We start from the raw sequence: 27527 nt of genomic DNA, 5'->3' as shown, positions 1-27527 counted from the left end.
GGGAGAAAGTGACCTTTGTGTGTGTGATGAGTGGTGAGTCATCACCACCATAAGAGCTACAGTTTTAGAGGTGACTGGTAACAGCTGTTTACAGTAAACGATTATTACTACAAGAGACTACTTGTTTCTTTGTGAGTTTAGATTTAAAAGATGTAGTTTAAATACTTTAAAAAATGTCTTTGTATCAAAGTACACTATACAGGCATTGCATAACCTGGTTTCATGGCATTTTTCTTTCTGGGGATGTGGGATTCAATGTAAAAGTTAAATTCTAAAGTTTTAAAGCTCTGTATGTTCTGCCTTTCAACAGTGCCTACTTTCCGCATATTTTAATTATTAGGCCCTAAAAAGTACAGATACTTCGTTGACCCTGTTCCTTAATGGGCTCTGCCTGAGCTCAGTGATCCAGTTAAAAAACAGATTAAATTTTACAATGCCCCTCTAAATAAAATTAGTGCCCTTATAAAATCCTGTAAGTTCCTATAATTCTGTTACCTTGACATCCATTTTTAATCTTCCACTAACCATTCAAACTCCTTTTAAAAAATATAAATTCTCTCTCCATACTATAAAACATAATTTACTACCCTATTTTCTCTAAAACACAATAAGGGCTTGGGCCATGTGAGACAGATGCACTTCAATCTTTTTCACTTACAAAGACAAAGTTTAAATCCAACTTTCCTTTAAACTAGTGAGTTTTACTGGTCTTATGGCTAAAATTTTAAAACCAAAGCTATAAACTCTTTATTTGTGTCCATCTATATTTTTATATATACATGTCTATGTGTATATATGCTGTCTACATATCAAATTAACTTATAAGTTAGTACTCATAAATTAAATAAGCACAAATAATTTTCAAGTTCACATGATTTTAGTAATCCTTAATAAATTAAAAGTTTAAAAATTATTAGTAAAATAAAATTAAAATGTCTTCAAATTTTAAGTAAAATTTTTTTATTTTGTCCTGGTTGGATTGATCAGACAGGTTTATACTGGCTCTACTAAATGTTTTAAAGTCACAGAACTGTTACTTCTATAATATTTTTAATGTTTGCTTAATTTATCTGTGAGCTTATGTCTGTAAATTTGAGACTTTAGATTCTAATGTCTAGGCAAACAACCATGGTGAGGTCTAGGGACAACACCCAGGCCCTGTCCTCCCTAGCCCAACCATGTCTCTTGGCCATACTAAGGATTAACTCTTCCAGGCATTGTGTTCACAGCTCTATTCTTTGTTTTGCACTCTACATATAGTTAAAATTACTTATTTCCTAGGTTTTTTCACTAAAAATAAGAATTACTAAGAGATACTATCATAATTAAAATACATAAACTAGATATTAAAATAAACAATTCAATATGCAAAGTATATTCAAAAAGGAAAATGTGTTTTTCATAAAGGTTATAAAAAAACATAAAAATATGTTTTTGTAAAAATAAAAAGATATTGCCTAGTATAAACATTTAAAAAGTTTTTAATTAAAAAAGTAAAAATAAATATTTTTAAAAATGTTTAAATTTAAGAGGCTATTTAAAAACATAAAAATCTTGTGGTTAAACTAATTAAAATTAAATAGATTTATTTACAAGGTTTTATTAAAATTAACATTAATAATACACTAATACAAAAATAAAATCTAATTTTCTCTGGTTTTTTTTTGAGACAGGATCTCACTGTGTTGCCCAGGCTGGGGTGCACTGGTGCGATCTCAGCTAACTGCAACCTCTGCCACATGGGTTCAAGTGATTCTCCTGCCTCAGCCTCCCAAGTAGCTGGGACTACAGGTGCACGCCACCATGCTCAGCTAATTTTTATATTTTTTGGTAGAAACAGCACTTCACTGTGTTGGCCAGGCTGGTCTAAAATTCCTGGCCTCAAGTGATCCCCCTACCTTGGCCTCCCAAAGTGCTGGAATTAAAGACGTGGGCCACCAAGGCCGGGCAGTTTTCTCTTTTAAACAAATTTTTCATGTAGTATTAATAAAAAATAATTTTTAAAATTTTATTTACCTTCTAAATAAACTACAAAAAACAAAGAGGGGGAGAGGGAAAAACAGATTCAGTGTAACTCATGGTGTCTTTATTATGTCTTATAAGTCTCCACCAAGAGTAAAAGGTTTTGCTTTTTAAAATCTTTAAATTATCACATTGACTAAATAAATGATATATTTTAGTGGCCTATAATCTTGTTTTAAACCTTTGATATCTGACATATTTCCCCAAATCAAAATTTCAAATTCAGTTTTTTTTTACCTCAAACTAACTTTTTAGATAATAGGGCCCCTAGAAGTCCAAGAGAAACATATTAGCCTTATTCAGTATGTTAAAATCAAATGGAAATCATTTAAAAAATGGTGCTTAACTTTCTCTGCGTTATATTTATATAAATGTGTTATTAACATATGTTCTGAATCTCTATGAGATTCCTAAAGATTTGAAATGTCTTCACATATATTATCAGTAATAATTATGATTATGTTAAATTGGTATATGCCAGTGAAATAACCAAATTTCCTTGTCAATTGTATAACTATTCTAAGACTTTTGTTGTCCATTGACAATTATTGTTTTACTTTGATTCTTCTCAAAATGCAGTTTACAATCGGGTAGAGTCCAAAATTTGCTTTTTCTTCAGAGAAATTAATAAAAAAGACCCTGATAAGTAGTTGTAAATACAGGTTTCTGGTAACTTTATTGATCAGACCATTAGACTAGGTGAAAACTTTCAGTACTCTAGTTAAAAAACTGATGTATTCATGAGGATTGCTAACCTAACATCCAGCAGAATAAGAATTAATTACATGGAATTACATTAGTAAAAGACTAAAGTAATTTTTATGACTTTAAAAAAAATGCTGTGTTTGCCAGAGTCAAAAAACTTTTTTTTCTTTTAAACTACTTATAATTTACAACAATTGAGTAAAATATACTTTGTGAACAAATTTAAAACATGTATCTTTCTAATTTCTCCAAATTTAAAAACTATTTATAAATATTCTTAACTTATCAGAACATAATTGTTTAGGTAAGTTCAATACACATCTGTTTTCTTTGTAACAGGACACAGTTAGAGACACTGGTTATTTTACCAAGGCTGTGACTAAAATAACATATTTTCAGATGCAACCAGACCACTTTAAGAAATTAAAGTTGACTTTATAAAGTCAATAAAAAGACCCTTGTCTACAGAGTTCCTTTACAAGCTTCCTGACCTGTGATAAACAAAAAATGTAACTTTCTGACAGGCCAAGGGACCTCAAGTTATTTTATGATATCAAAAGGAGAAAGATTCACCCAATTTGTTACAGGTATTAGAGTCTGGTGGCAAATCCTTGGCTTAGCTTCCTGGCCTTGAGGCTTTTAAAGGTCTAATAATCTAAGATTCCTTATTTAAAAGTTCCAACAAAACTAATCTAAAAAGAGCCTATATGGCCAATCGCTATTCTTACTACACTTTATACAAATAAGCAGGCGAAGTATAATAAGACTTAAACTTATTTTACAAATAAATTGATCCTGTATGATTTATCTTTGGTAAAAATGGGAGACTAGAGAAAAAAATATGTTTCAAATAAAACTATAGCACACCTGTTTAAATTAGATTCTAGCCTCATTCACTGTTGTTTTTATTACTTCTCTAATATTTAGACTAAAACCTAAATTCTTTCCTGGATACAGGTTTCCAAACTAACATTTTCAAATTTTTCTTCCATTTTTGACTTTAAGTCACTGCAAGTTAAAACTGTACTTTTCTTAAAGCCCTATAAACTGAAACTAGACAACTTAAACTTCAGGAAAAATCACAAGTTACACACAAACAGCCTTCATGCCTACTGATGTATACACTACTCAGAAAGTTCACTATTTCAATAGTTATTTGAACTATAATCCAGTAAAGTCTGTCAGATTGCCACTGCAATCTGAAGATACTTCAAGGATTCTACAAAACTCTATATACTACTCCAGACATTAACCTTAGTTTTTTTCTTCTGTTTCCATAAAAACACCTCCTATTAAAGATCTGTTTGCCTTCATCATACATAGAGGCCTAGTGTATCTACAATGCCACCTCCTAAAACGGGACACAAATGTTTAAACTAATCCATTCTTAGGACTATGACCAAAAAAAGATATGGGACAATGTATTTAAATTTACTCTTTTCTGCTTACCTAAATTTGTTTTCTCACTTCTTTGTCTATCTCAAATGACCTCTGGCCCAAATGGCTTTTAATATATAAAACTTTTGGAAGTTTTAAAGTGAGGACTGAAGGAAATTAAAATATTTTACCCCAAAATATATTTCTCTATTTCTCACAGGCCTCTAGATTAGGCCTATGAGACACAAAGTAAAATGACACAGTGAAAAAGGCCAAAAAGAAACTTCAAAATTATTTTTCTAATAAAACACCCTTTGAGAGAACCTTCAAAATTATGTCAGCCTCGAAGACAGGAGGTTGCCTTAGAAAGGATTTTCCTATTATTTGAAGGGACATAATAAAATTAAGTATCATGTAACAATAAACAAGGCTAGCAGACCAACTTAGGAAAGTGTATAATAGGACCTCATTTGAATACAGAGATCCAGGGATTAATTATGTAAGTTGCCCAAGGAACTTCAGAAATGAAGGGGACAGAATCCAACCCATGCCGCTCGAAATCAGAAGTTGGAAAACCTGTAGGTATATATTAGGGTATCCTAAGCAAGGCTGGCTATCAAGAAAAGACACCAACGTCTTCAAAAAAGAAATTATCAGGAAGCAGAGAAGAGTCACAATAGGTCAAAACTAAGACTGCAATTCTCAAACTTTAGTATACCTGACAACTGCCTGGCAACCTTGTTAAACATAAACATTTCTAAGCTTTACTCTAGAGATTCTGACTGAGTCTATCTGGGTAGGCCTTGGAATTTCTACTTTTAACGAGTTATCCTAAGTGATTTTCCCACCATCCTGAAGAGAAAAAGGAATGCTGACCCTAAGGATTTGCAGGGGATTCTCAAGCACAGAAGGAAGCTTAAAGCCTCTTGTAGGAGGAATGGCTGAGCTAAATGGGTTACGACTGGGACGCTAATGACAGAAGCTCCACTGTGTCCTGTGAGACTTCGACCCTGCAAGGGTATCAGCGATTCCCATCTGTCCGCATGTGCAAGCCATCCTTCAACAGTGATACCCTGCACCAGTAGGAAGCAAGAGGAGTAGTAAACTAATCAGACAATTCAGTTTTTGCCTCCCTGTGGAGTTTGTAAGTAAAATTAAACACCCTGGAATGAGTAAATCCATGGAGTTCTTGGACTACTGTGAGGAGAAACATGTATTAAAAGGAAAGTATAAACTTTATGTAAGCAAGAATGACTATTTGTATCCCATGTTGATAACGATAAAGTACACTAAGAAATTCCAGGCAAATAGGTTTACTTATTAAAATTAAACATAGGCTTTCCTGCATCATCCCTCTCCTTAGCTAAAAACATGGCCTATTTCTCACATTCTCACTGCTCTTATACTGAAGAGGCAAGCCATCCACTTTGCCTTTGAAGCATTCACTTTACAAAACCAAAACACAGCCAGAGCCAATTTCGGGGAGGGGCCTAAAGCTGTCTCAGTCAGCCTGGCATATGGAATGTCTCTAGCTTTCGAAACAAATTCACACTGTTGACCTGTTATATAATTTGGAATTCTATTCACAACAAACAGTCCAATTTCATGATTTGAAACCACAGACTTTCTGGAGTTTTAACCCAATCTAGTTTCTAAAATGAGATCAGGTGGGCACCACTCTATTGAAACTACAAAGATAAACAGCAGAGCAGTAAAAACTTGACCTCTGAAACCCCTTCCCTCACTGAGTACTGGGGCATCAGAAAGGAAGGCACAAGGGTAATGGCCCTCTTTTCCCCAAACATTAAGGATCTACATCTCTCGGTCTTGCCTTTTTAAGGAAGCAGGCCCACTTGGCTAATTCATTTGGAATTCAGACAAGCTGCGGCCTCTTGAATCATAAAGCACTGGAATCACAGAGTCAGATGGAAGAGGCCTCAGGCTTCAAGCTACCAACTTTAGCTCAATATTCGAGTCAACTTGGTTCTCCTGGCTGAAGACAAATTAGTCTCCCTCAAATAAAATGGATCAGGAGGAAATGAGATCACTGGAAATGTCAGACGCAGCTTTCAAAAGTGAGCCATTTAAGGTTTGGCTCAGGCATAGGAAAACTCTCCCGATTAGTTTCTGGCCAGCATCCTTTCCCTACAAAACAGCCAGATCTCAGTGAGGCAGAGAACACAGTAGTTCTCACTGGGGGTTAAACGGACAGGCTTATCATTACCAAGCTATTAACCTGCCCTGTCAGAAACAGACCTAATTCTATTCCTTCCTCTATTCAGATAGTACATTTTCCTTTTCCCATGCTCTTCGGAGCTAAGCTGCCTCCAAGTAGAGACTATGCCCTCCCTGCATTCTTAAAGACTGTTTCAGAAACTATCACCACAATTTGTCAAACTAAGACAGTTATGTGAGGAAATAACGATTTGGGTCTTAAGGCCATCGCCAGACTCTTATCTTAAAGGAACAATTTTCAAATAACGCAGGTACCAAAAAGATAACAGTAGTTTTTCTACTTACCTTAATACAGCCAACTATTGTAGTTGTAAGAGCAGAATTATACTGCGTGCAGAGTACTGTGGCGTACATTAAGATAAACCTAGAATGAAGGAAGAGGTATAAAATCCAGTTTCTTACTTTATAGTAATCTCTAGCTAAGATAAACAATCAGTGTTGGCCAGGCCAGCACATCCTAGTCACTGACCAGCTATGAATTTTCCCCACCTCACTGCTTGTTATACTGCAGCTTCAGAATTTTTAAAATTTCACTAAAGAGAAACACATTCATCTCCTTACCAAGTATTTTTCCTTGCTGCCCTCATCAAAACCCTGCACCATCTCTTACAATCATGACTTTTTATAGATCATGCTTCCTACTAATACGCCTAAGCCAGACAGAAAGCTCAGAGCTCACAGACCCTAAAACGCAGTTGTGCACCTTCCATAAGGACAACATGTCCTCTGGGCCAGATGGAGGCAAGAGAGATCCTTAAATATTGAAGAAAACCAAATTAAAACTACTTTAAGAGGAGATACAAAGCCTCTGATTTACACTGAGGCTTCTGAGCCTGACTTAGTACCAAGGCATCAGGTCAACTTTATTTTGAAGCACCTGCTCACTGTGTGCCAGATCCAGTCACAAATAGCAACTAAACTGACTAGCTGAGGAAAAAAAAACACATTAGAGAAACATGGAGGTGAGGAGAAGAGGCATGTTTGCAGGTATCCTCTCATCCTCTACATATTCTCTTCTATGAAGAAGAAAACATAGTAAAGAGGGGTCAAACTGCCCCAAATTCAAATGCTGCCACTGCCACCTACAAACTGTGCAAATTTAGACAATTTACTAAAGTTCTATCTGTCAAATGGTCAGTATAGAGATAAAACTATATAATGCATGTTGAAATATGATGGTGCTTACTAAACAGCAGGTTATCAGGTAAACTGTTTCTTTTCTTCATCCTTCTAAGGTATCAATTCAGTAGCCCTAAGAGCACATTCCCAAGGGCTATGAAACCACCTGAATCTGGAGGCTTAATTATCCTAGGCTGACACACTCAGGAGACCTAAAAAGATACTGAGAAATGAGGCACGCAAATTTCTCTAACCTATTTCTTTAGGAAAACTATCTGCTAACAAGGTAGCAAAGGCTTACCCCATCACACAGGAGAGGGTGAACTGCAGAAGAAAGAGGGTGTCGGCCCAGCCTTCAAACTCCACAGCCTGCAACACACAAGAAAGCATTAAATTTTAGACCAGGCCTTCAAAATCAGCTATCCCGTTTTAATGTAAATCCTTCTATGAGTCTGCCTCCAACACAGACACAGACACAGACACAGACACAGACACACACACACACACACACAGACACACACACACACACACAGGTATACGTTTCCCTGAATTACTGCAAGGATAGAGAGTGATGTTCAAAGATTTCATGTATACAGAGTTGAACTAGTAAGTCCTTTCATAAGATTTTCTCTCATCCAAAATGTAATGTGGGGATTTTATACTTCTCACTATTGGTGCAAAGAAACTGACATTTCCGTGAAGGCACAAGCCATATCTGGCTAATCTTAGTTCTTTCAGATGGCTATTAATGTGCTAGTACTAAAGGCTTTCTCAAACATCAAAACATGTTTCCTTTCTGTAACAGGTGAAAGCTTAAATACGGCCTTACTTATACAAATTCAGCTGAGGTCTATTCAAGGAGAATTAAAGTTTTAAAACTGTTAATTCTAAAAACAAGGTATTTTGTGGTGGTAGTGGTGGTGGTGTCTGTGTTAAGCCAAAAGGAAAGGAAAAAACGGAAATGAAAGGGCACACTGATAATCTCATCTCTTGTCCAAGAGGAATGGATTCTCAAGTACCTAGTTGTTTTTGCAATAGGAGTTTGATAAGCAAATGTGAGAAACATTCCACCTTTTATCTCTGCCAACCTGTCCAGCTTCAACGTTTGCTACTTCCACATAAACCTCATGACACCAGGGCTCCAACAATACCAGGCTCCCTGTGGCTTATAAAACATAACATACACTTTCCTACTTGCATGCCTTGCCTGGAATGTCCTTCCCCTCAACATTCGTCTGACTCCTGTTCATCCATCAAATTAAAACTCAAGGCTCCCTTGTGGGGCCTTCCCTGATCAAATACTCCTTCCTTTGTGCCTCAGCACTCCTCCCTAGAGTTCTTGTCCCTTTGACCTGTAAATCTTTCCATACCATGTCCACAGATTGAGCTCCCTGGAGGACCCACATCACATTTATCTAATCACATTCCTAACAGGGCTTGACAGACATAGACAGTTTGTTTATAGTTCTTTGTTGAGGTAGAATACATGAAAAATAAACTAATTTTATGTGTTCAATTCAATGAGTAGTCACAAATGTATAATCATGTAACCATCATTGCAATCATGATAAAGAAATCAACTCCTTCCAAAGTTCCCTCCTCCCCATTGACAGTCAATCTCCCCTCCATTTCAAGCCCCTGGCAACCTCTGATCTACTTTCTGTTACTATAACTTCACTGTTCAACAATTTCCTACAAGTGGAATTGTATACCATGTACTCTTGTGTCTTCCTTCTCTTTCACTTGGCATTATGCTCCTAGGACTCATTCATCCTATGTATGTATCAGTAATTCATTCACTTTTATTGCCAATTAGTATTCTATATTCTATCTTGTGGGTATACCACAATTTGTTTATCCAAACACCAGGTAATGGACATTTATTTGAGTTATTTCCACAAGTTATTATGAACCTTTGAACCTTCGGTTACAAGTCTCCCAATTGACATGTTTTTCTTTATCTTGGGTAAATAGCTAGAAAATGGGATTGCTGGTTCATTTGGTTAGGTGTATCTTTAACTTCGTAAAAAACTGTCAAACTGTTTTCCAAAGTAGCTACACAACTTTGTATTCTCACTAGCAGTATAAGAGAGTTCCCACTGCCCTATATTCTCACCAACACTTGGAACTGTTAGAGGCCATTCTAACAAGTGGGTAAATGGTATTTTGTAATTTTAATTTGCATTTCCCTAAAGACTATCAAGTTGAGTATCTTTTAATGTGGTTCTTTGACATCAGCATTTCTTCTTCAGTGAAGTATCTAAACCTTTTGCCAACTTTTTTTTTTTGAGACAGAGTCTCGCCCTGTCTCCCAGGCTGGAGTACAGTGGTGCGATCTCAGTTCACTGCAACCTCCGCCTCCCAGATTCAAGCAATTCTCCTGCCTCCGCCTCTCAAGGAGCTGGGATCACAGGCACGTGCCACCACACCCAGCTAATTTTTGTATTTTTAGTAGAGGCAGGGTTTCACTATGTTGGCCAGGCTGGTCATGAACTCCTGACTTCAAGTGATCCCCTTGCCCTAGCCTCCCAAAAGTGCAGGATTACAGAGGTGAGCCACCACCCTGGCCTCTCTTGCCAAATTTTTATTCACATTATTTGTCTTCTTATGATTGAGTTGCACAAGTTTTGAAAAATATATTCTGGATAAAACTCCTTAATCATATATATGTTATGCTACACATACACACATACATCAAATACAAATATTTTTTTCCCAGTCTGTGACTCACCTTCCATTTTCTTTTTTATTTCTTTAAGACAGATTCTCACTATGTCGCCCAGGCTGGAGTGCAATGGCACGATCTCGGGTCACTGCAACCTCCGCCTCCTGGTTCAAGTGATTCTCCTGCCTCAGCCTTCCCAGTAGCTGGGATTAAGGCGCATGCCACCATACCCAGCTAATTTTTGTATTTTTTAGTAGAGATGGGGTTTTGCCATGTTGGCTAGGCTAGTCCTGAACTCCTGACCTCAAGTGATCTGCCCGCCTCAGCCTCCCAAAGTGCTAGGATTACAGGCGTGAGCCACTGCACCTGGCCTCACCTTGCATTTTCTTAATAGTGTCTTTTGAAGAGCAAAAAATGTTAATGTTGATGTAGTCTTAAGATCAATATTATCTTTTATAATTCTTGCTTATAACTTTTTAATGAGACGTGGGTGTAACCAAAAGTCAAAGATTTTCTCCTATCTTTTCTTCTAGTTTTATGGTTTTAGCTTTTACAGTTAGGTCTATGATCCTTTTAATATTAGTTTGCTACAGCTGCCATAACAAAGCACCACAAAACTGAGTAGCTTAAATGGCAGAAATTTGTTGCCTCACAGTTCTGCAGGCTAGAAGTCCAAGATCGAAGTGTCTACAGGGTTGGCTCCTTCTAAGAACTGAGAGAATCTTTTTCTTGCCTCTCCCCTAGCTTCTAGTGGTTTGTTGGCAATCTTTGGTATTTTTTAGCTTGTAGAGGTGTCACCCTGATGTCTAACTTCATGTTCACATGGTGTTCTCCCTCTGTGCATACCTGTGTCTTAATTTCCCAACCCGCCCCCCCACCACTGCCCTTTTTTTTTTAGGCAAGATCTTGCTTTGTCAACCAGTCTGGAGTATAGTGGCATGATCATGGCTCACAGCATCCTTGAACTCCGGGACTCAAATAATCCTTCCACCTCAGCCTCCTGAATAGCGAGGACTACAGGGGTATACCACTGTACTTGGCTACTATTTTTTAAATTCTTTTGTAGAGACAGGGTCTTGCTTTGTTGACCAGGTTGGTCTCAAACTTCTGGCCTCAAGTGATCCTTCCACCGTGGCCTCTCAAAGCACTAGAATTATAGGTGTGAGCCACCCTGCTGGCCCTTGATTTCCCTTTTTAGTAAGAACACCAGTCATATTGAATTAGAGACCCACCCTACTCCAGTATTACCTGATCCTAACTAATTACACTTCAATCATCCCATTTCAAAATACGATTATATTGTGAGGTACTAGGGGTTAGGACTTCAATATATGAATCTGGAAGGGGAGGGACACAATTTAACCTATAACACTTTTCCTGATAAATGTTTGTATATTCCACAAGGTCATAGTCAAGGTTCACTATTTTGCATACAGACGTCAAATTGTTCTACCAACATTTGTTAAAGACATTATCTTTTCCTCATTGATTTATTTTCACACCTTTGACAAAAATGATTGCCCACATGATATATTTCTATTTCTAGATTCTCTGTTCTATTTCACCGGTCTGTCTACTCTTAATCCAATATCACAGTGTCTTGATTACTGAAGCTTTATAAGAAGTGTTGAAATCAAGTAGGATAAATCCTCTAAAACTGTTATTTTTGAAAACTGATTTGACTATACTAAGTCCTTTGCCATTCCACATAAATTTTAAAATCTGCTTGTCAATTTCTACAAAAATCTTCCAACAGAGTTGGGGTGGTGTTGAATCTATAGATGAATTTGGTAAAAACTGACAAATTACTATCAAAACACCTAATTAATAAACATAAAAATCACTTATTTAGGTCTTTTAAAATTTATCTCACTAGTGTTTTGTAGTTTTCAGCATACAGGAAACATACTGTGCTAAATTAATCCCCAACTACTTTATAATCTGAAGGTATTACAAATGGTATTTTTTACTTAGCTTCCCAGTGTTCACTGCTATTGTATGGAGCTACAGTTAATTTTTGCATATTGACCTTGTACTGTGCAAACTTGGTAATTAGTTTCAATCACTTTTTTCTAGATTCTTTAAGATTTTCTACATATATCATGTTTTTAATACACACAGTTTTGGTTCTTCCTTTCAAACCTGTATTATACAGATGAAGTTCTACAACATAACACTGAATAGAACACTATATGAGCGCAGACATCCTCGCCTTGTTCTCAAATCTCAGTGAAAAGTATTCAGTCTTTCTTTCACCATTAAATATGTTAGCAATAGATTCTTTGGTAGATGTCCTTTATTACACTGAGAAAGTTCCCTACTATTCCTAGTTTATTGAGAATTTCACACTCACGAGTGGATGTCACATTTTGTCAAACAGGTTTTCTGCATCTATTATAGTTCTACTATATTCTTGTTAATATGGTAAGCCGCACTGACTGATTTTCAAATGTTAAACTAACCTTAATTCCTGAGATAAACACAATATGGTCATGATATACTGCCCTTTTAATATATTGCTGGAATTTTTTGTACTGTACTTTCTCCCCCCTTGTAATGTTTTTGTCAGATTTTGGCAGAAGGTAATCCTAGCCATATAAAATCAACAAGGAAGTGTTCTATCTTCTGTTTTCTGGAAGAATTTATGTAGAATTATTATTATTTCTTCCTTAAATTTTTTGTCAAATTCTCCAGTGAAGCAATCAGGGCCTGAAATTTTATGTAGAGGAAAGTTTTTAACTACAAATTCAATTTCTTTAACATAAGTAGAGCTATAATAGCCCTATTATTAATTAAAACTTATGACTAATTTCAATTAAACAGAACTATTTAATGACTGTATTAGTCTCTTCTCATGCTGCTATAAAGGAATACCTGAGACTGGGTAATTTGTAAAGGAAAGAGGTTTAATTGACTCAGCTCCGCATGGCTGGGGAGGCCTCCGGAAACTTACAATCATGGTGGAAGGCACCTCTTCACAGGGTGGCAAGAATGAGTGCCCAGCAAAGGGGGAAGATCCTCATAAAATCATCAGATCTTGTAAGAGCTAACCCACTATCTTGAGAACAGGATGGGGGAAACTGCCCCCCCATGATTCAATTATCTCCACCTGGTCCCTCCCATGACACATGGGGATTATGGAAACTACAATTCAAGATGAGATTTGGGTGGGAACACAACCAAACCGTATCAATTCCTTACTAGAGTAGAGCTATTCATATGCTACCTATTTCTTCTTGAGTGAGCTTTAGGTACACAGTTTGTCTTTTCCAAGAATCTATTTTATCTCAGTTGTCAAGTTTATTGGCATAATATTGTTCAAAATATTCCCTTACTACTCTTCTAAAATATACCTGCTCTGTAATGAGGTCCTTCTTTCATTTCTGATATTGCTAATTTATGTAAACTCACTTTTTGGTCTGATCAATTGGTTATGAATTAGCAATTTTATTAATCTTTTTTTTTATAAAAAAAATCCCAGCTTTTAGTTTCATTGGTTTTCATTGCATGATTTCTATTCTTATCTTACAATCTTACATTTCTTATGTTTATTTTGGATTTAATTTTCTAGTTTCCTTTTTCTTTTTTTCCTTTTTAAAAGACAGGTCTCTCTGTATTGCCCAAGCTGGCTGTGAACTCCTGACCTCAAGTAATCTCCCTACCTCAGGCTCCCAAAGCATTGGAATTACAGGCATGAGCCACCTCGCCCCAGCTACTTTCTTAAGACAGAGGCTTAGATCACTCATTTAAGACCTTTCTTCTTTTCTAAAATAAGCATTTAGGGATTTAATTCATAGAATTAATTTTACAGATTTCCCTCTATATACTGCTTTGGCTGCATTCCAGAAATTTTCCTATGTTGTATTTTTTTGTTGTTTTTTGAGACAGGCACAAAAACAGCCAGGGTCTGTTGCCCAGGCTGGAGTGCAGTGGTGCTATCTTGGCTCACTGCAACCTCTGCCTCCTGAATTCGAGTGATTCTATTGCTTCCCAAGTAGCTAGGATTACAGGTGTGTGCCACCACACCTGGCTAATTTTTGTATTTTTAGTAGACACAAGGTTTTGCCATGTTGACCTGGCTGGTCTCAAACTCCTGACATCAAGTGATCCACCTGCCTCGGTCTCTCAAAGTGCTGCAATTACAGGAGTGAGCCACCACGCCCAGCCACTATGTTGTGCTTTGATTTTCATTCAGTTCAAAATATTTTCTAATTTTCTTTGTGATTTCTCTTCATCTATGAATTATTTAGAGGTGTGCTAATTTGCAAATATTTGGGGATTTTCCAAATATCTTTATGCCATTAATTTCTACCTTAATATTGTTCTGGTCAGGGAATATGCTTTGTATGGTTTCAATTCTTTTAAACTATTAAGACTGCTTTTATGGCCTAGAATATAGTTTATCTTGGTATATACCCAATGTGCACTTGAAAAGAACGTATACTCTGCTGTTGTTGAATGGAATGTTCTTTAATGTCAAGTAGATTAAGCTTGCTGACAGTATTATCCAAGTCTTCCATACTTTACTGACTTTCAGTTTCACTGTTTTATCAATTACTGAGTTAAAAATATTAAGATCCCAATTGTAATTGTGGGTTGGTCTATTTCTCCTTTCTGTTCTATCAGTTTTCACTTCACATATTTTTGGAGCTCTCTCATCAAGAATATACACACTTAGGGCCATTATGTCCTTTTGAGGAGTTAATCCATTTTATCATTAAGAAATGTTCCTCTTTATTGTACAGTTTCCTTTACAGTCTATGTTTATTGAGCTCCTTGTATGTGTGCCTTTAAAGTTTTCATTAAATTTTGGGGAAAAAAAATGTCTGCCCCCACTCTTTATAGACTTTTTGATATTGCCCCACAGGTCACTAATACTGTGTTCATTTGCTTTACCATGTTTTTTCCTCTATACACTTCATTTGGACAGTTTCTATTATTTCTTTAATGCACTGATCTTTTCTTCTAATCTGTTAATTCCTTCCACTTTATTTTTCAATTCAGATATTTTTCAACCCTAAAAGTTCCAATTGAGTCTTTTTTATAGCTTTCTTTTTTCTTCTCATCCTTTCTTAACAATCCTTTACAGCCTGTCATCCAAAGACTGAAAAATGTTGTTTGATAAATGTTTGATTTTCTAGTACCTTAATGCAGGAAGGTAAACCCTGTCCGTGTTATTCCATCATGGCTAGGAAATGAAAGACCACATTCAGTTCCTGATTTGAATTATAACCCTGTACCAAATGATGCTTCTACTAGCAAGCTTTAGCCAAAAACCCAAGTTGCACATTAGCATCTTTCCTGCCAAACTCAACAGAAGACTAAATGCTACTTTTATCAGGTTCCTTACTAAGTATGTGTACATATATGGACATCTTTATGTACATGACTGTCTCTCCAGACAGACACTGCAAATACCTTGATGATTTATCTTTGTATCCATGGTATTTAACAAAGTGATCAGAAAACAGTAGGTGTTTAATAACTGTTTGCTGGATGAATGGAAGATATGAGAACTCATGCATACAATCTCATGCTACGCTCTTTCATACCTGTAAATACAACCTCCTCTCTGATGAAAAATCAGTAAAGCACAATAAACTCACCTAGGACTCAGGAGACCAGCTTCTGCTAGCAAGACTATTTCCTTGGGAGCAGGAAATGTGTCATATGTCATTTCTGCAAAGTTCCATGCACTTAGAAGCGCTAAGCACATATACTAGCGGTAGTGGATTAAACATCCATGATCTGTGGCCCAGCATCATTTTCTACATACAGATGAGGTGAACTTTGCTTTTTTTGTTTTCCAGTATCTGACCCCTCTGAACTTTGCTTTTTAATACACCCACACACCTGCTTGTACATGCTAACTGTATTTAAGTTGAATGTTAAATCTACATAATTTGTTTTTTAAAAACCCATTTTATTTCACATTTATCTGAAACTTGACCAGAATCTCAAGTATGTTTACATTTTAATTGTTCACATTTTAACTGTTTCTTATACTATCAGTTTGCCCTGTTTCCTGCCCCCACCCCCCCGGGTTTATTAAGGTATAGTTAACAAAATATATAATTTTAACTTTTCTTCTAATAATTAAAGGTCATCTGAACTGCATATAACTCATTAAATTTGCACTGTTTGTTTTGTTTGTTTTTGTTTTTTCTTTGAACAGAGAAGGCATAACCCAGTAAACGAACACTTAGGCAATGGAAAGGTTATGTATACCCTGCAGGAAAAGCCACTGTACCTAGAAAGGTAGGAGGACCGGGATTCAGAAGCCTGGTGTCTTTTACCACCTCACCACTGCTTCATTATGCTAGACTGAGCTTCTGTAAGGGAGAACTGCACGGGTATTAAGGCTTCTTCCAGTTGTGACAAGAGTATTAGATCAGCTTGAAAAGCAGAGACTTTATTTACCCAAGCTAAAACACATAAAAGAAATCTCAGCCCTAAAACCTTTCCTCCAACTCTAAGTTATCTTTCTTTCCTGGCTAAGCTATTCTTTTACCCTGAAGTCATTAAGAATAGAGAATAAGTTGTTGTAAGGGACAAAGATAATTCTCTGAACCTTAGTTTCTACATACGTAAAAAGATGAATAATAAGGCCTCACCTACAGAGTGATCAGAATTACAAAAAAATATGGATACAATTGCTGACATGGAGGGAATCTGGCTCAATAAATGATGTCGGCTACTATATATAATCATTACTTTTAATTTTTTTTATCAGTGACTTAATCAGTGGTCAGTAATCAGAATTATTTGGCAAAGACCTCAAATAAACCTCTCATAAACCTAAGTTTCTTCTCTCCTTTAGCTCTAAATATCTCCTCTGCTTTCGGTGTATGATTCTGACATCTATTAAGTCCCGCGTGCCAGGCCCCAGGCAGGCTTTGGGGCACTACGCTAAAGAAGAATATTCTCTATTCTTAATGACTTCGGGGTAAAAGAATAACTTAGCCAGGAAAGGAAGATAACTTAGAGTTGGATTATCAGGTTTCCTGATAATCAAGGAGCAAATGATAAAATAAAAAAATTAAAAACAAAAAAGTGCTGCCATACATTTTTGGAGTGCTTTATGGTTTACCAAGTGCTTCTGCATATATCATGTCATTTAATTGCCATGACAATCCTGTGGGAGAGAAAGGCCAGATCTTATTATACCCAGAAGACAGGTGACTTACTTTAGGTCACACAGGTTGTATACGGTGAACATGAGTCTACATATGCTAAGCCCCAAGGCTCTCTACACTGAATGTTACATTTGATTCAGAAAAATGCACCAAATATATACTGCACAGTCTCCTTTGGGGACATAATAATGACATCTTCAGGATATTAAAATCTCATGGATATTAAATCTCATGGATATGATTCCATTCAGATAAAATTCAAAAACAGAAAAATAATTCTCATGGGATTTTTTTTTTATTTCTCTAAGTATTTGGCCTGTCTCTGGAGAAAGTCAGTCTATGGCACAAGCACACTGTTGCATTCCTCTGCTTTGCCACAGGAATAGATCTTTGGCTGCAACGAAAGCAGCAGCAGCCATTTGAAAGTACAGCTGTAGGAAAAACAGAACGCTGGCAGTCTCTACAGTGCAAACGAGCCCATTCTCACTGCCATAAAGATAGCATTAAAAATAAAAAATAAAAACTACTGCTTATTAAGTGCCTATTATGTACCAGGCTCAGAAACATTCAGTAACATGTCCAAAATATCTACCTAGTAAGTACCTGTTCAGCTCCATAGCCTATAGTCTTTCCATCTGTACTGCTGGAAAAAAACAAAGGCAAGGCAACAACATGTTCTCAATTTTTTTTTTTTTTTCCTTTATGGCTCCACATGGTTACCAATCAGTGAGTCAAATAGCAGGAGTTCTAATTCTAACCGCCATTAACTTTCTGTGTGGCCATGATAGTTATTTAACATCAGTGAGACTCTACCTGTATTACCAATGTAGAAAACAGTCTGCTCTATATCTGCCTCCTGTGAGGATCAACAGAGAGACTGAAGTGCAGACACTTTAAATGTATACAGAATTTACATACAGAAGAGATTATTCACTTAAACTTCCACCACTGTTATCTCTTGGTGGTAGATTTGTAAGTGGATTTTTTATTCTCCCTAAGATAGGAAACAGAAGGCACGGTGAACATATATTTTGTTAATCAGGAAAAAAAAAAAACATTTAAAACAAAACAAAACTTCTGCTTCTAGAGAAAGCTCTGATAAAGAGCCACTGTGAAGAGAATGACCTACCTGGTCATTCTGTGTGTGACACAGAACTAAAGAGTCTCTCCGCCACAAGGCCTGGAATCTTCAGTCTTAGCTGACTGGTAACTGTGATTACAGATTTAATATACAAAGATGCTTTCTTAGGCTTTCCTTCTGTTTTGAATAAAGTCTTTAGTGCTACAGGTGCCAGGAGTATAATGTAAATACCCCAGGAGTGAAAACAATATCCCATAATCAAAGGGAGACAGCAAATGTTATATGGACCTACCACTACCTATAACTATGCTTTTTAAAAAAAAATTTTTTTAATTGTTAATTTTTGTGGGTACATGGTAGGTGTATATATTTATGGGTAGAGGCTATTTTGATACAGGTATGCAATGTGTAATAATCACATCAGGGGTTGGGCTCGGTGGCTCACACCTGTAATCCCGGCACTTTGGGAGGCTGAGGCAGTCGAATCACCTGAGGTCAGGCGTTCAAGACCAGCCTGACCAACATGGAGAAACCCTGTCTCTACTAAAAATACAAAAATTAGCTGGACATGGTGGCATGCACCTGTAATCCCAGCTACTCAGGAAGCTGAGGCAGGACAATCACTTGAACCCAGGAGGCAGAGGTTGCAGTGAGCCAAGATCACACCATTGCACTCCAGCCTGGGCAACAAGAGGGAAACTCCGTCTCAAAATAATAATAATAAATCACATCAGGGTAAATGGGGTATCCATCCCCTCAAGCATTTATCCTTTGTATTACAAACAATCCAATTATACTCTTTTAGTTATATTTTGAAATGTACAATTATTTTGTTGTGCTACCAAATACTAAGTCTTATTTTTTCTAACCATTTTTTGTACCTCTTAACACTTCCAGCTTTCCTCCCACACCACCCACCCCCTTCCAACTACCCTTGCCTGCCTCTGGTAAACCACGTACTCTCTATCTCCACCAGATCAATTGTTCTAATATTTAGTTCCCACAAATAAGTGAGAACATGTGAAGCTTGTCTTTCTGTGCCTGCCTTATTTTGCTTAACGTAATGACCTCCAGTTCCATCCATGTTGTTGTGAATGTCAGCATCTCCTTTTTTATGGCTGAATAGTACTCCATTGTTTATATGTACCACATTTTCTTTATCCATTCATCTGCTGATGGACACTTGAGTTGCTTGCATATCTTGGCTACTGTGAACAGTGCTACAATAAAATGGGGGTATCTCCTCGATATACTGATTTCCTTTCTTTTGGGTTTTACCCAGCAGTGGTATTGCTAGACTATATGATAGCTGCATTTTTAGTTTTTTGAGGAACCTCCAAACTGTTCTCCATAGTGTTTGTACTAATTTACATTCCTACCAAGAGTGTATGAGGGTTCCCTTTTATCCACACCCTATTTGTTATTGCCTGACTTTTGGATAAAAGCCTTTTTAACTAAGGTGAGATGATATCTCATTGTAGTTTTAGTTTGCATTTCTCTGATCATCAACAATGTTTAGCACCTTTTGTATATGACTGTTTGCCATCTGTCTTCTTTTGAGAAATGTCTACTCAGATCTTTTGTCAATTATTTTAATCAGTTACTAAATTTTTTCCTATAGAGTTGTTTTTCAAATATTTGCAAATATTTTCTCCCATTCTGTGGGTTGTCTCTTCACTGTTAATTGTTTTCTTCACTGTGCAGAAGCTTTTTAACTTGATGTGATTCCATTTGTCCATTTTTACTTTGGTTGTCTGTGCTTATGGGGTATTACTAAGAAATCCTTGTCCAGTCCAATATCGGGGAGAGTTTCCTCAATATTTTGTTCTACTAGTTTCATACTTTGAAGTTTTAGATAAGTCTTTAATCCATTTTGATTTGATTTTTGTCCAAGGCAGAAGATAGGGATCTAGCTTCATTCTTTTGCATATGTAAACCCGGTTTTCCCTGAACCATACATTGAAGAGACTGTCCTTTCCCCAGTGTATGTTCTTGGCACCACTGTCAAAAATTAGTTTACTGTAGATGTATGGATTTAGTTCTGTGTTCTATTCAGACACATAGATTCCACTGATCTATGTGTCTGTTTTTATAACATTACCACACTGTTTTGGTTACTATAGCTCTGTAGTATAATTTGAAGTCAGGTAATGTGATTCCTCCAGTTTTGTTCCCTTTGCTTGGGATAGCTTTGGCTATTCTGGGTCTTTTGTGGTTCCACATAAATTTTAGGATCGTTTTTCCTATTTCTGTGAAGAATTTCACTGGTATTTTGACAGGGGTTGCATTAAATCTGTAGATTGCTTCAGGTAGTATGAACATTTTAACAACACTGATTTTTCCAATCCATGAACATGGAATAACTTTCCATTTCTTGTGTCCTCTTCAATTTCTTGCATCAGTGTTTTACAGTTTTCACTGTAGAGACTTTTCACTACTTTGGTTAATTTTAAGTTAAAGTATTTTATTTCATTTGTAGCTATTATAAATGGAATTACTTTCTTGACTTCCTTTTCAGATTGTTTGCTATTGCCATATGGAAATGCCACTGATTTTTGTATGTTGATTTTTTTATCCTGCAATTGTAGTGAATTTGTTTATCAGTTCTAATAGTTTTTTGATGGAGTCTTTAGGTTTTTCTAAGTACATGATCCTATCATTTGCAAACCAGGATAATTTGACTCCTTTTTCAATCTGGATGCCCTTTCTTTCTCTTGTCTGATTGACTTAGCTAAGGACTTCCAATATTATGTTGAGTAACAGTGGTGAAAGTGGGCATCCTTGTTGTGTTCTGATCTTAGAAAAAAGGCTTTCCATTTTTCCCTATTCAGTATGATATTGCCCATTCATCTGTCATATATTGTTTCTAATTACGCTGAGATATGTTCCTTCTATACCCAGTTTTTTGAGGATTTTTATCATGAAGGGATTTTGAATTTTATCAAATGATTTTTCCACCATCAATCAACTGAAATGACCGTTTGGTTTTTGTCCTTCATTCTGCTGATATGATGTATTACATTCACTGATTTGTGTATCCTGAACCATCCTTGCATCCCTGGGATAAATCCCACTTGGTCATGATGAATGATCTTTTTAATGTGTTGTTGAATTGGGTTTGCTAGTATTTTTGTTGAGGATTACTCCATTACTATTCATCAGTGATACTGGCCTACAGTTCTGTGTTGTGTGTGTGTGTGTGTGTGTGTGTGTGTGTGTGTGTTTAATGCATCTTTGTCTGACTTTGGTATCAAGGTAATACTGGCCTTGCAGAATAACTCTGGAAGTATGCCCTCCTCCTCTATTTTTCGGAATAGTTTCAGTAAGATTGGCATTTGTTCTTCTTTAAATGTTTCGTAGAATTCAGCAGTGAAGCCATATCCAGGCTTTCCTTTGCTTGGAGACTTTTTATCACAGCTTTGATCTCATTCCTTGTTACTGGTCTGTTCAGGTTTTGGATTTCTACATGATTGAATCTTTGTAGGTTGTATGTGTCCAGCAATTTATCCATTTGTTTCAGCTTTTCCAATCTATTGGCATATAGTTGCTCATAGTAGCCAATAATGATCTTTTGAATTTCTGTGGTATCCATTGTAACGTCTCCTTTTTTAGCTCTGATATTATTTACTTGGGTCTTCTCTCTTTTTTTCTTAGTCTGGCTAAAGGTTTGTCAATTTTTTCTTTTCAGAAAACCAAAAAATCTTTTTGGGTGTGGAACCCAAAATAACTTGCTTTTCTAGTTCTTTAAGATGTATCATTAGGTTGTTTATTTGAAGGTTTATTTTTCCTTTTTTTTTTTTTTTTTTTTTGATGTAGGCATTTACAGCTGTAAACTTATCCTCTTAGTACTGTTTTTGCTGTATACCATAAGTTTTGGTTTTCCATTATCATTTGTTTCAAGAAATTTTTTAATTTCCATCTTCATTTCTTCATTAACCCATTTGTCATTCAGGAACATACTGTTTAATTTCCATATATTCCAAAATCCCTCATTATTAACTTCTAGTTTTATTCTATTGTAGTCAGAGAAGATGCTGAATATTATTTCAATTTTTTGAATGTTTTAAAACTTGTCTTGTGATCTAACATATGGTCTATCCTTGAGAAGGATCCGTGTGCTGGGAAAAAGAATGTGTATCCTGCAACCACTGGATGAAATGTTCCGTAAATATCTATTAGGCCAATTTGGTCTACAGTGCAGATTAAATCCAATGTTTCTTTGTTGATTTTCTGTCTGAAAGATCTGTCCAATGCTGAAACTGGGGTGTTGTAGTTTCCAGCTATTACTGTATTGGGATCTCTCTCTCTCTCTCTTTAGATCTAGTAGTATTTGTTTTATATATCAGTGCATTCTTGCATCAGTGTTTTATAGTTTTCACTGTAGAGATCTTTCATTTATTTGGTTAATTTAAGTTAATGTATTTTAACTTAAAATATATTCGGGTGTTCCAGTGTTGCGTGCATATATATTTACAACTGTTATATCCTCTTGCTGAATTTACCCCTTTATCATTATATAGTGACCTTCTTTGTCTCTTACAGTTTTTGTCTTAAAATTTATACTGTCTGACGTAAGTATAGCTATGTCTGCTCTTTTCTGGTTTCCACTGGCATGGAATATATTTTTCCATCCCTTTATTTTCAGTCCATGTGCATCTTTACAGGTGAAGTGTGTGTCTTGTAAGCTTGTAAGCAACATATCACTAGGTCTTTTTCTTCTTCTTCTTCTTCTTCTTTTTTTATCCATTCAGCTACCCTGTCTTTTGATTGGAGAGTTTAGTCCATTTACATTCAATATTATTACTGGTAAGTAAGGACTTGCTTCTGCCATTTTGTTCTGGTAGTTCTGTGGTCTTCTCTTTCTTCTTTCCTTCCTTCCTGTCTTCCTTTCAGTGAAGGTGATTTTCTGTGGTGGCATAATTTCATTTCTTGCCTTTCATTTTTTATGTATCTGTTGTATACTTTTTCATTTGACATTACCATGAGGCTTGCAAACACAACCTAATAACCCAGTATTTTAAGCTGACAACAACTTAATACTGTGTGCATAAACAAATAAGCAAAAAGAAAACTAATAAAAACTCTACACCTTAATTTCATCCCCTCACTTTTTAATTTTCTATTGTTTCTCTTGATACCTTACTGTACTGTCAATGTGTTGAAAAGTTGTTGTAGGTATTATTTTTTATTGGTTCATCTTTTTGTCTTTATGTGTAAAATAAGAGTAGTTTACATACCACAGTTACAGTGTATAACTAGACATTTTGTTTAAAACTTTTAGCTAAATAAAAATATTTGAAAAAATTTTTAATTTAAAAAATTTGTTTTTTTTGTTGCCCAGGTTAAGGAAATTAAGAGAGAAAGGGAGTATCTGAGTAAGATTAGCACAAAAACTACACAATCAGTACAAAGGCTAAACTCTAGTCCAGGGATGCAATCAGATTTTGTCTTTTGTACCAGCTCTGATCAATTGATTCTGGCTGTCTAGACTCTTGTCTTGGTAAACAGTCTTAGGCTATGTGTAAGCATAGCAAGAAAGTGCTGTGACTAGTTGGTAATATCTACAATGAGCACAGGATAACTTAGCACCAATTTATAACTTACCAACCCTAGTCTACTTAGAAGTATGGAAAAGTTTCAAGGTCCACTTGAGGCGACCAATCCCCACGTCCCGGAAATTTGCTAAGCAGAGTCATCAACTCATCTGAAATCTGAACTAAAATCCAAAGTGTGACAGATATTTTCTTAGTGTTTTAATACATCTCTGTTTACTATTAAGTCTAAAAATAAACCACTGAGTTTGCACGTCATGGTAAAGAAAAAAGATTAATAAATGATATTCTATTCTGAAAATTCTTTCCCTGAAAAATTACTGAGAAAAAAATTGAATCCTTATCTGAAAGTAAACTGTTAGGAAACTTGCTAAGGCAGAAAGAAGATAATGTCAGTGGTGCCACCTATATAAAATAAAACCTACATGTCATGTCAAAACTACATATTCCAGCTTGCCAAGTAGGTCACATGCTCTTATTTAAAAAGAGATATCTCAGAGGTAAGAATGGTTAAAAACAAAACAGTATCAGTCAAATAATATACAGGCAAAAAGAAAGATCTACTCATTCATAACTAAAGAATAATTGATCCAACCCACCTGTTTTACATATGGGAACACCAAGGCCCAGAAAACAGAAGAAATCTGTCTGTATGTGGTGAGAATAATTCAGAATCTGAAAATCAATCTGTATGCTCCACAGAGCAATCCAGAAAAGATGAATAATTCTAAACAGGCTAACTCAACAGCCTAAAATTACTTCATTATTTAGTCAGCAATGCTTAGTATGAGACACCTCCAGGCAGACAATTTGTGCAGCAACTTTTCCTATAACTCCCCTTAACCATGTAATTCAGCCAGTGATATAATGGAGACATTATACAGCATACCACAGAACTAGCCTTGTGAGATCTACAGCAAGGGGGTCTGTTCTTCCATCCCTATGTGAGAACACCTATCGGGGTGTGCTGCCAGAAAGTCAAGCTCCAACTCCTGTGACTGAATCACTGGCTTTGTACTAAAAAAAATTCCCATCTGGAGGAAGCAATTAGTAAGTTTAAACACAATCTGTACTGATGCTTTGGAAAGTCATTGGTCAAGTGATGTCTACTCTGCCTTTATCTATGTTAACTAGTATCTTTTATTAACAGTAAGCTCGTTTTTGCATGAGGCATAGTTTTAAAAAATGTTTTAAAGTTAGAAGATACATGTTTTAAAAACTAAGTGCTGAATATATTTATTTGTTCCTTGGTTTCTGGTAAACCCAGAACTTTGAGAACCTTGAATACACTTTAAATATGTATATACATACATACACACACACACACACACACACACACACACACACACACAAGTTAGGTTTCTCAAAATGCTTTGTAAGACCTTGCATTATGTGCTCACTGGGATGAGTTTTTCAACTGGAACTTTCCTTTAAATTTTTATGGTATTATAATTTCATTTTTTTCATCCTTGGCCTCCAATTCTTGCTTAAAGGCTGTATCAACTCATCAAATGCTGTATCAACTCCTAGCTCTCTGGGGAGCTGATCTTTCAGAGCCCCTTTGTTGGATTCTTGTCCTAACAAAGTTAAATTCTGCCTACTAAATTTAACAGTGAGACTTTCAGAATAATTTGCATCAATTTTGCTTCAATTTGCAATATGGGTCAAGAGTCTGCAACTTCGGATGATAACAAACTGACTTGTGCCCTGTCCCCAGTTATTTTCAAATTTAAGGTTCATCACAGGATAGTAGTCATTTATAGAAAAACTATCTTTTCCTTATTGTTCCTTTGATATAGTTTTTAAATACATTTACATGGTCCTATAATCAAAAAAATATAGAAAGATGAATAGTTTGAGAAGTCTCCCTCCTATTCCTGTTCTACTTACCCTGTTCCTACAATATGCACAAAAATTATTTATCAGTTTCATGTATATCTTTCCAGAGTTTCTTTATTTAAATAAGTGAAAAAAATTGTGTGTGTGTGGGGGGGGGACAGGTATTCTTATTTTCCTTTTTATTTTACCCAAAAGGTAGGATACCATATGCACCATTTTGCACTGTGCTTTTTCATTTAACCATTCATCTTAGAAATCTTTTCATTCAATACATAGAAAGTTTCCATTCAAAATGGCCCCCATTCAAAGTTGGTCAGGAAAATCTGCAGTCCAACAAATGAGAGCAGTTTATCAGCACTGATTATCGGGGAGTACTAGGCTCATGCCAGCTGTGAGAATAGCTGCCTGTTTCCACAACGCCATGGCTTTTACTCCTCAGAAACTCTGTCTCAACCCCAGAAAGGGCTGTACCTAGAGACTCATTTTACACATGATAAAGCTAAATGGGAGAGCAGAAGGGACTTATCCAAAGTCAGATGGTGGTCAGGCATAGAACTGGAGGTAGCTAGTTTTCTGCATTCTGAAAGTCCTAAATTCTCCCCACTGTACCACTTATATCACAAATTTTTTTTTTTTTTTTTGAGACACGTCCTTGCTTTGTCACCCAGGCTGGAGTGCAGTGGCACAATCATGGCTCACTGCAGCCTCGACCTCCTGGGCTCAAGTGATCCTCCCACCTCAGCCTCCCCAGTAGCTGGGACTACAGACACGCCCAACCATGCGTGCTAATTTTTTTGGAACTTTTTGTAGAGATGGAGTTTTGCCATGTTGCCCAGGTTGGTCTTGAACTCCTGGGCTCAAGCAATCTGCCCACCTCCACAAGGGCTAGGATTATAGGTGGGAGCCACCACACCCAGTCCTTTGTCACAAACTTTTAAGGACTTGTCACTACCTGCAAAGTAAATGTCAAATTCTTGTGTCTAGCACTGGTCCTAATTTAGAAGGAATCAGGGTGTGGTATGGTGGGAATAGTAATAGCACCTGCTTAGAATTAAACAATCTAGGTTCTAGTCCTCTCTGGGGTCCAGTTTCCCCATCTACGAAATAAGAGGCTCAAACCAGACATTCTCTAAGGTCTCTGCTAATGTTTCCAAGATCTTTGACTTCTACCTTCTAATTTGAAGAGTCTGGTCTTTGCAGTTGTGCCTGTGCTCATGCTGTTACTTCTACCCGGAATGTACATTTTGTTTCTCTTCCTCCACATTTTTCAAGGCCCACTTTGACTTTTCCTGGTATTTGCCCATTTAAAAAATGCTAAGCACTCTCACTTCAGGACTTGGAACCTGCTCTTCCTTGACCTAGATTACTCTCCCTCCAAAGGGCCATACAAATTGCTCTCTTAGTCCATTTGGTTCAATGTCTGCTAAAAGAAACTGTATACGTTCCCTAAGCAAATTAATTCTTCCAGCTTTCTCAGATTGGCCTCAAGATTTAGAACCATATATCACACCATATTCTCGTCCCAAAGCTGGAGAGTGAGGGGTGCTTCTATTAGTCACTAGTCTTGCTCCAAAGCCCACAGCCTTTGGAGTCAGGCTTGGGTTTAAATCTTGACTCCCCTATTTCCCAATAGTATGACACTGGACAAGTTTCTTAGTCTCTCTGAACCTGTCCTTCCACATTAGTAAAATAGGTATAATTAAAATTTTCTTGACTGTTATAAAAACTACATTATATTAAATATATAAAGTGACTAACACATAATAGGGATTCAATAAATGTTAGTTTCTTGTACC

General features: G+C 36.3%; 1 protein-coding gene across 1 annotated transcript in view; it reads right to left on the bottom strand.

Annotated features, from left to right (window-relative positions):
- The window catches only part of SLC35D1 (solute carrier family 35 member D1), a 56395-nt gene that overhangs the window by 15786 nt on the left and 13082 nt on the right, over positions 1-27527 (bottom strand). The window contains 2 exon segments of the mRNA NM_001258070.1: positions 6625-6703; positions 7760-7827. Of these exon segments, the coding sequence (NP_001244999.1) occupies positions 6625-6703; positions 7760-7827 (147 nt within the window).

The sequence above is a fragment of the Macaca mulatta genome, chromosome 1 (genome assembly GCF_049350105.2).
Source record: "Macaca mulatta isolate MMU2019108-1 chromosome 1, T2T-MMU8v2.0, whole genome shotgun sequence".
In the NCBI taxonomy this organism is placed as follows: Eukaryota; Metazoa; Chordata; class Mammalia; order Primates; family Cercopithecidae; genus Macaca; species Macaca mulatta.
Note: the sequence above shows the minus strand (reverse complement) of the source record. Positions and strands in the feature narration are given on the sequence as shown.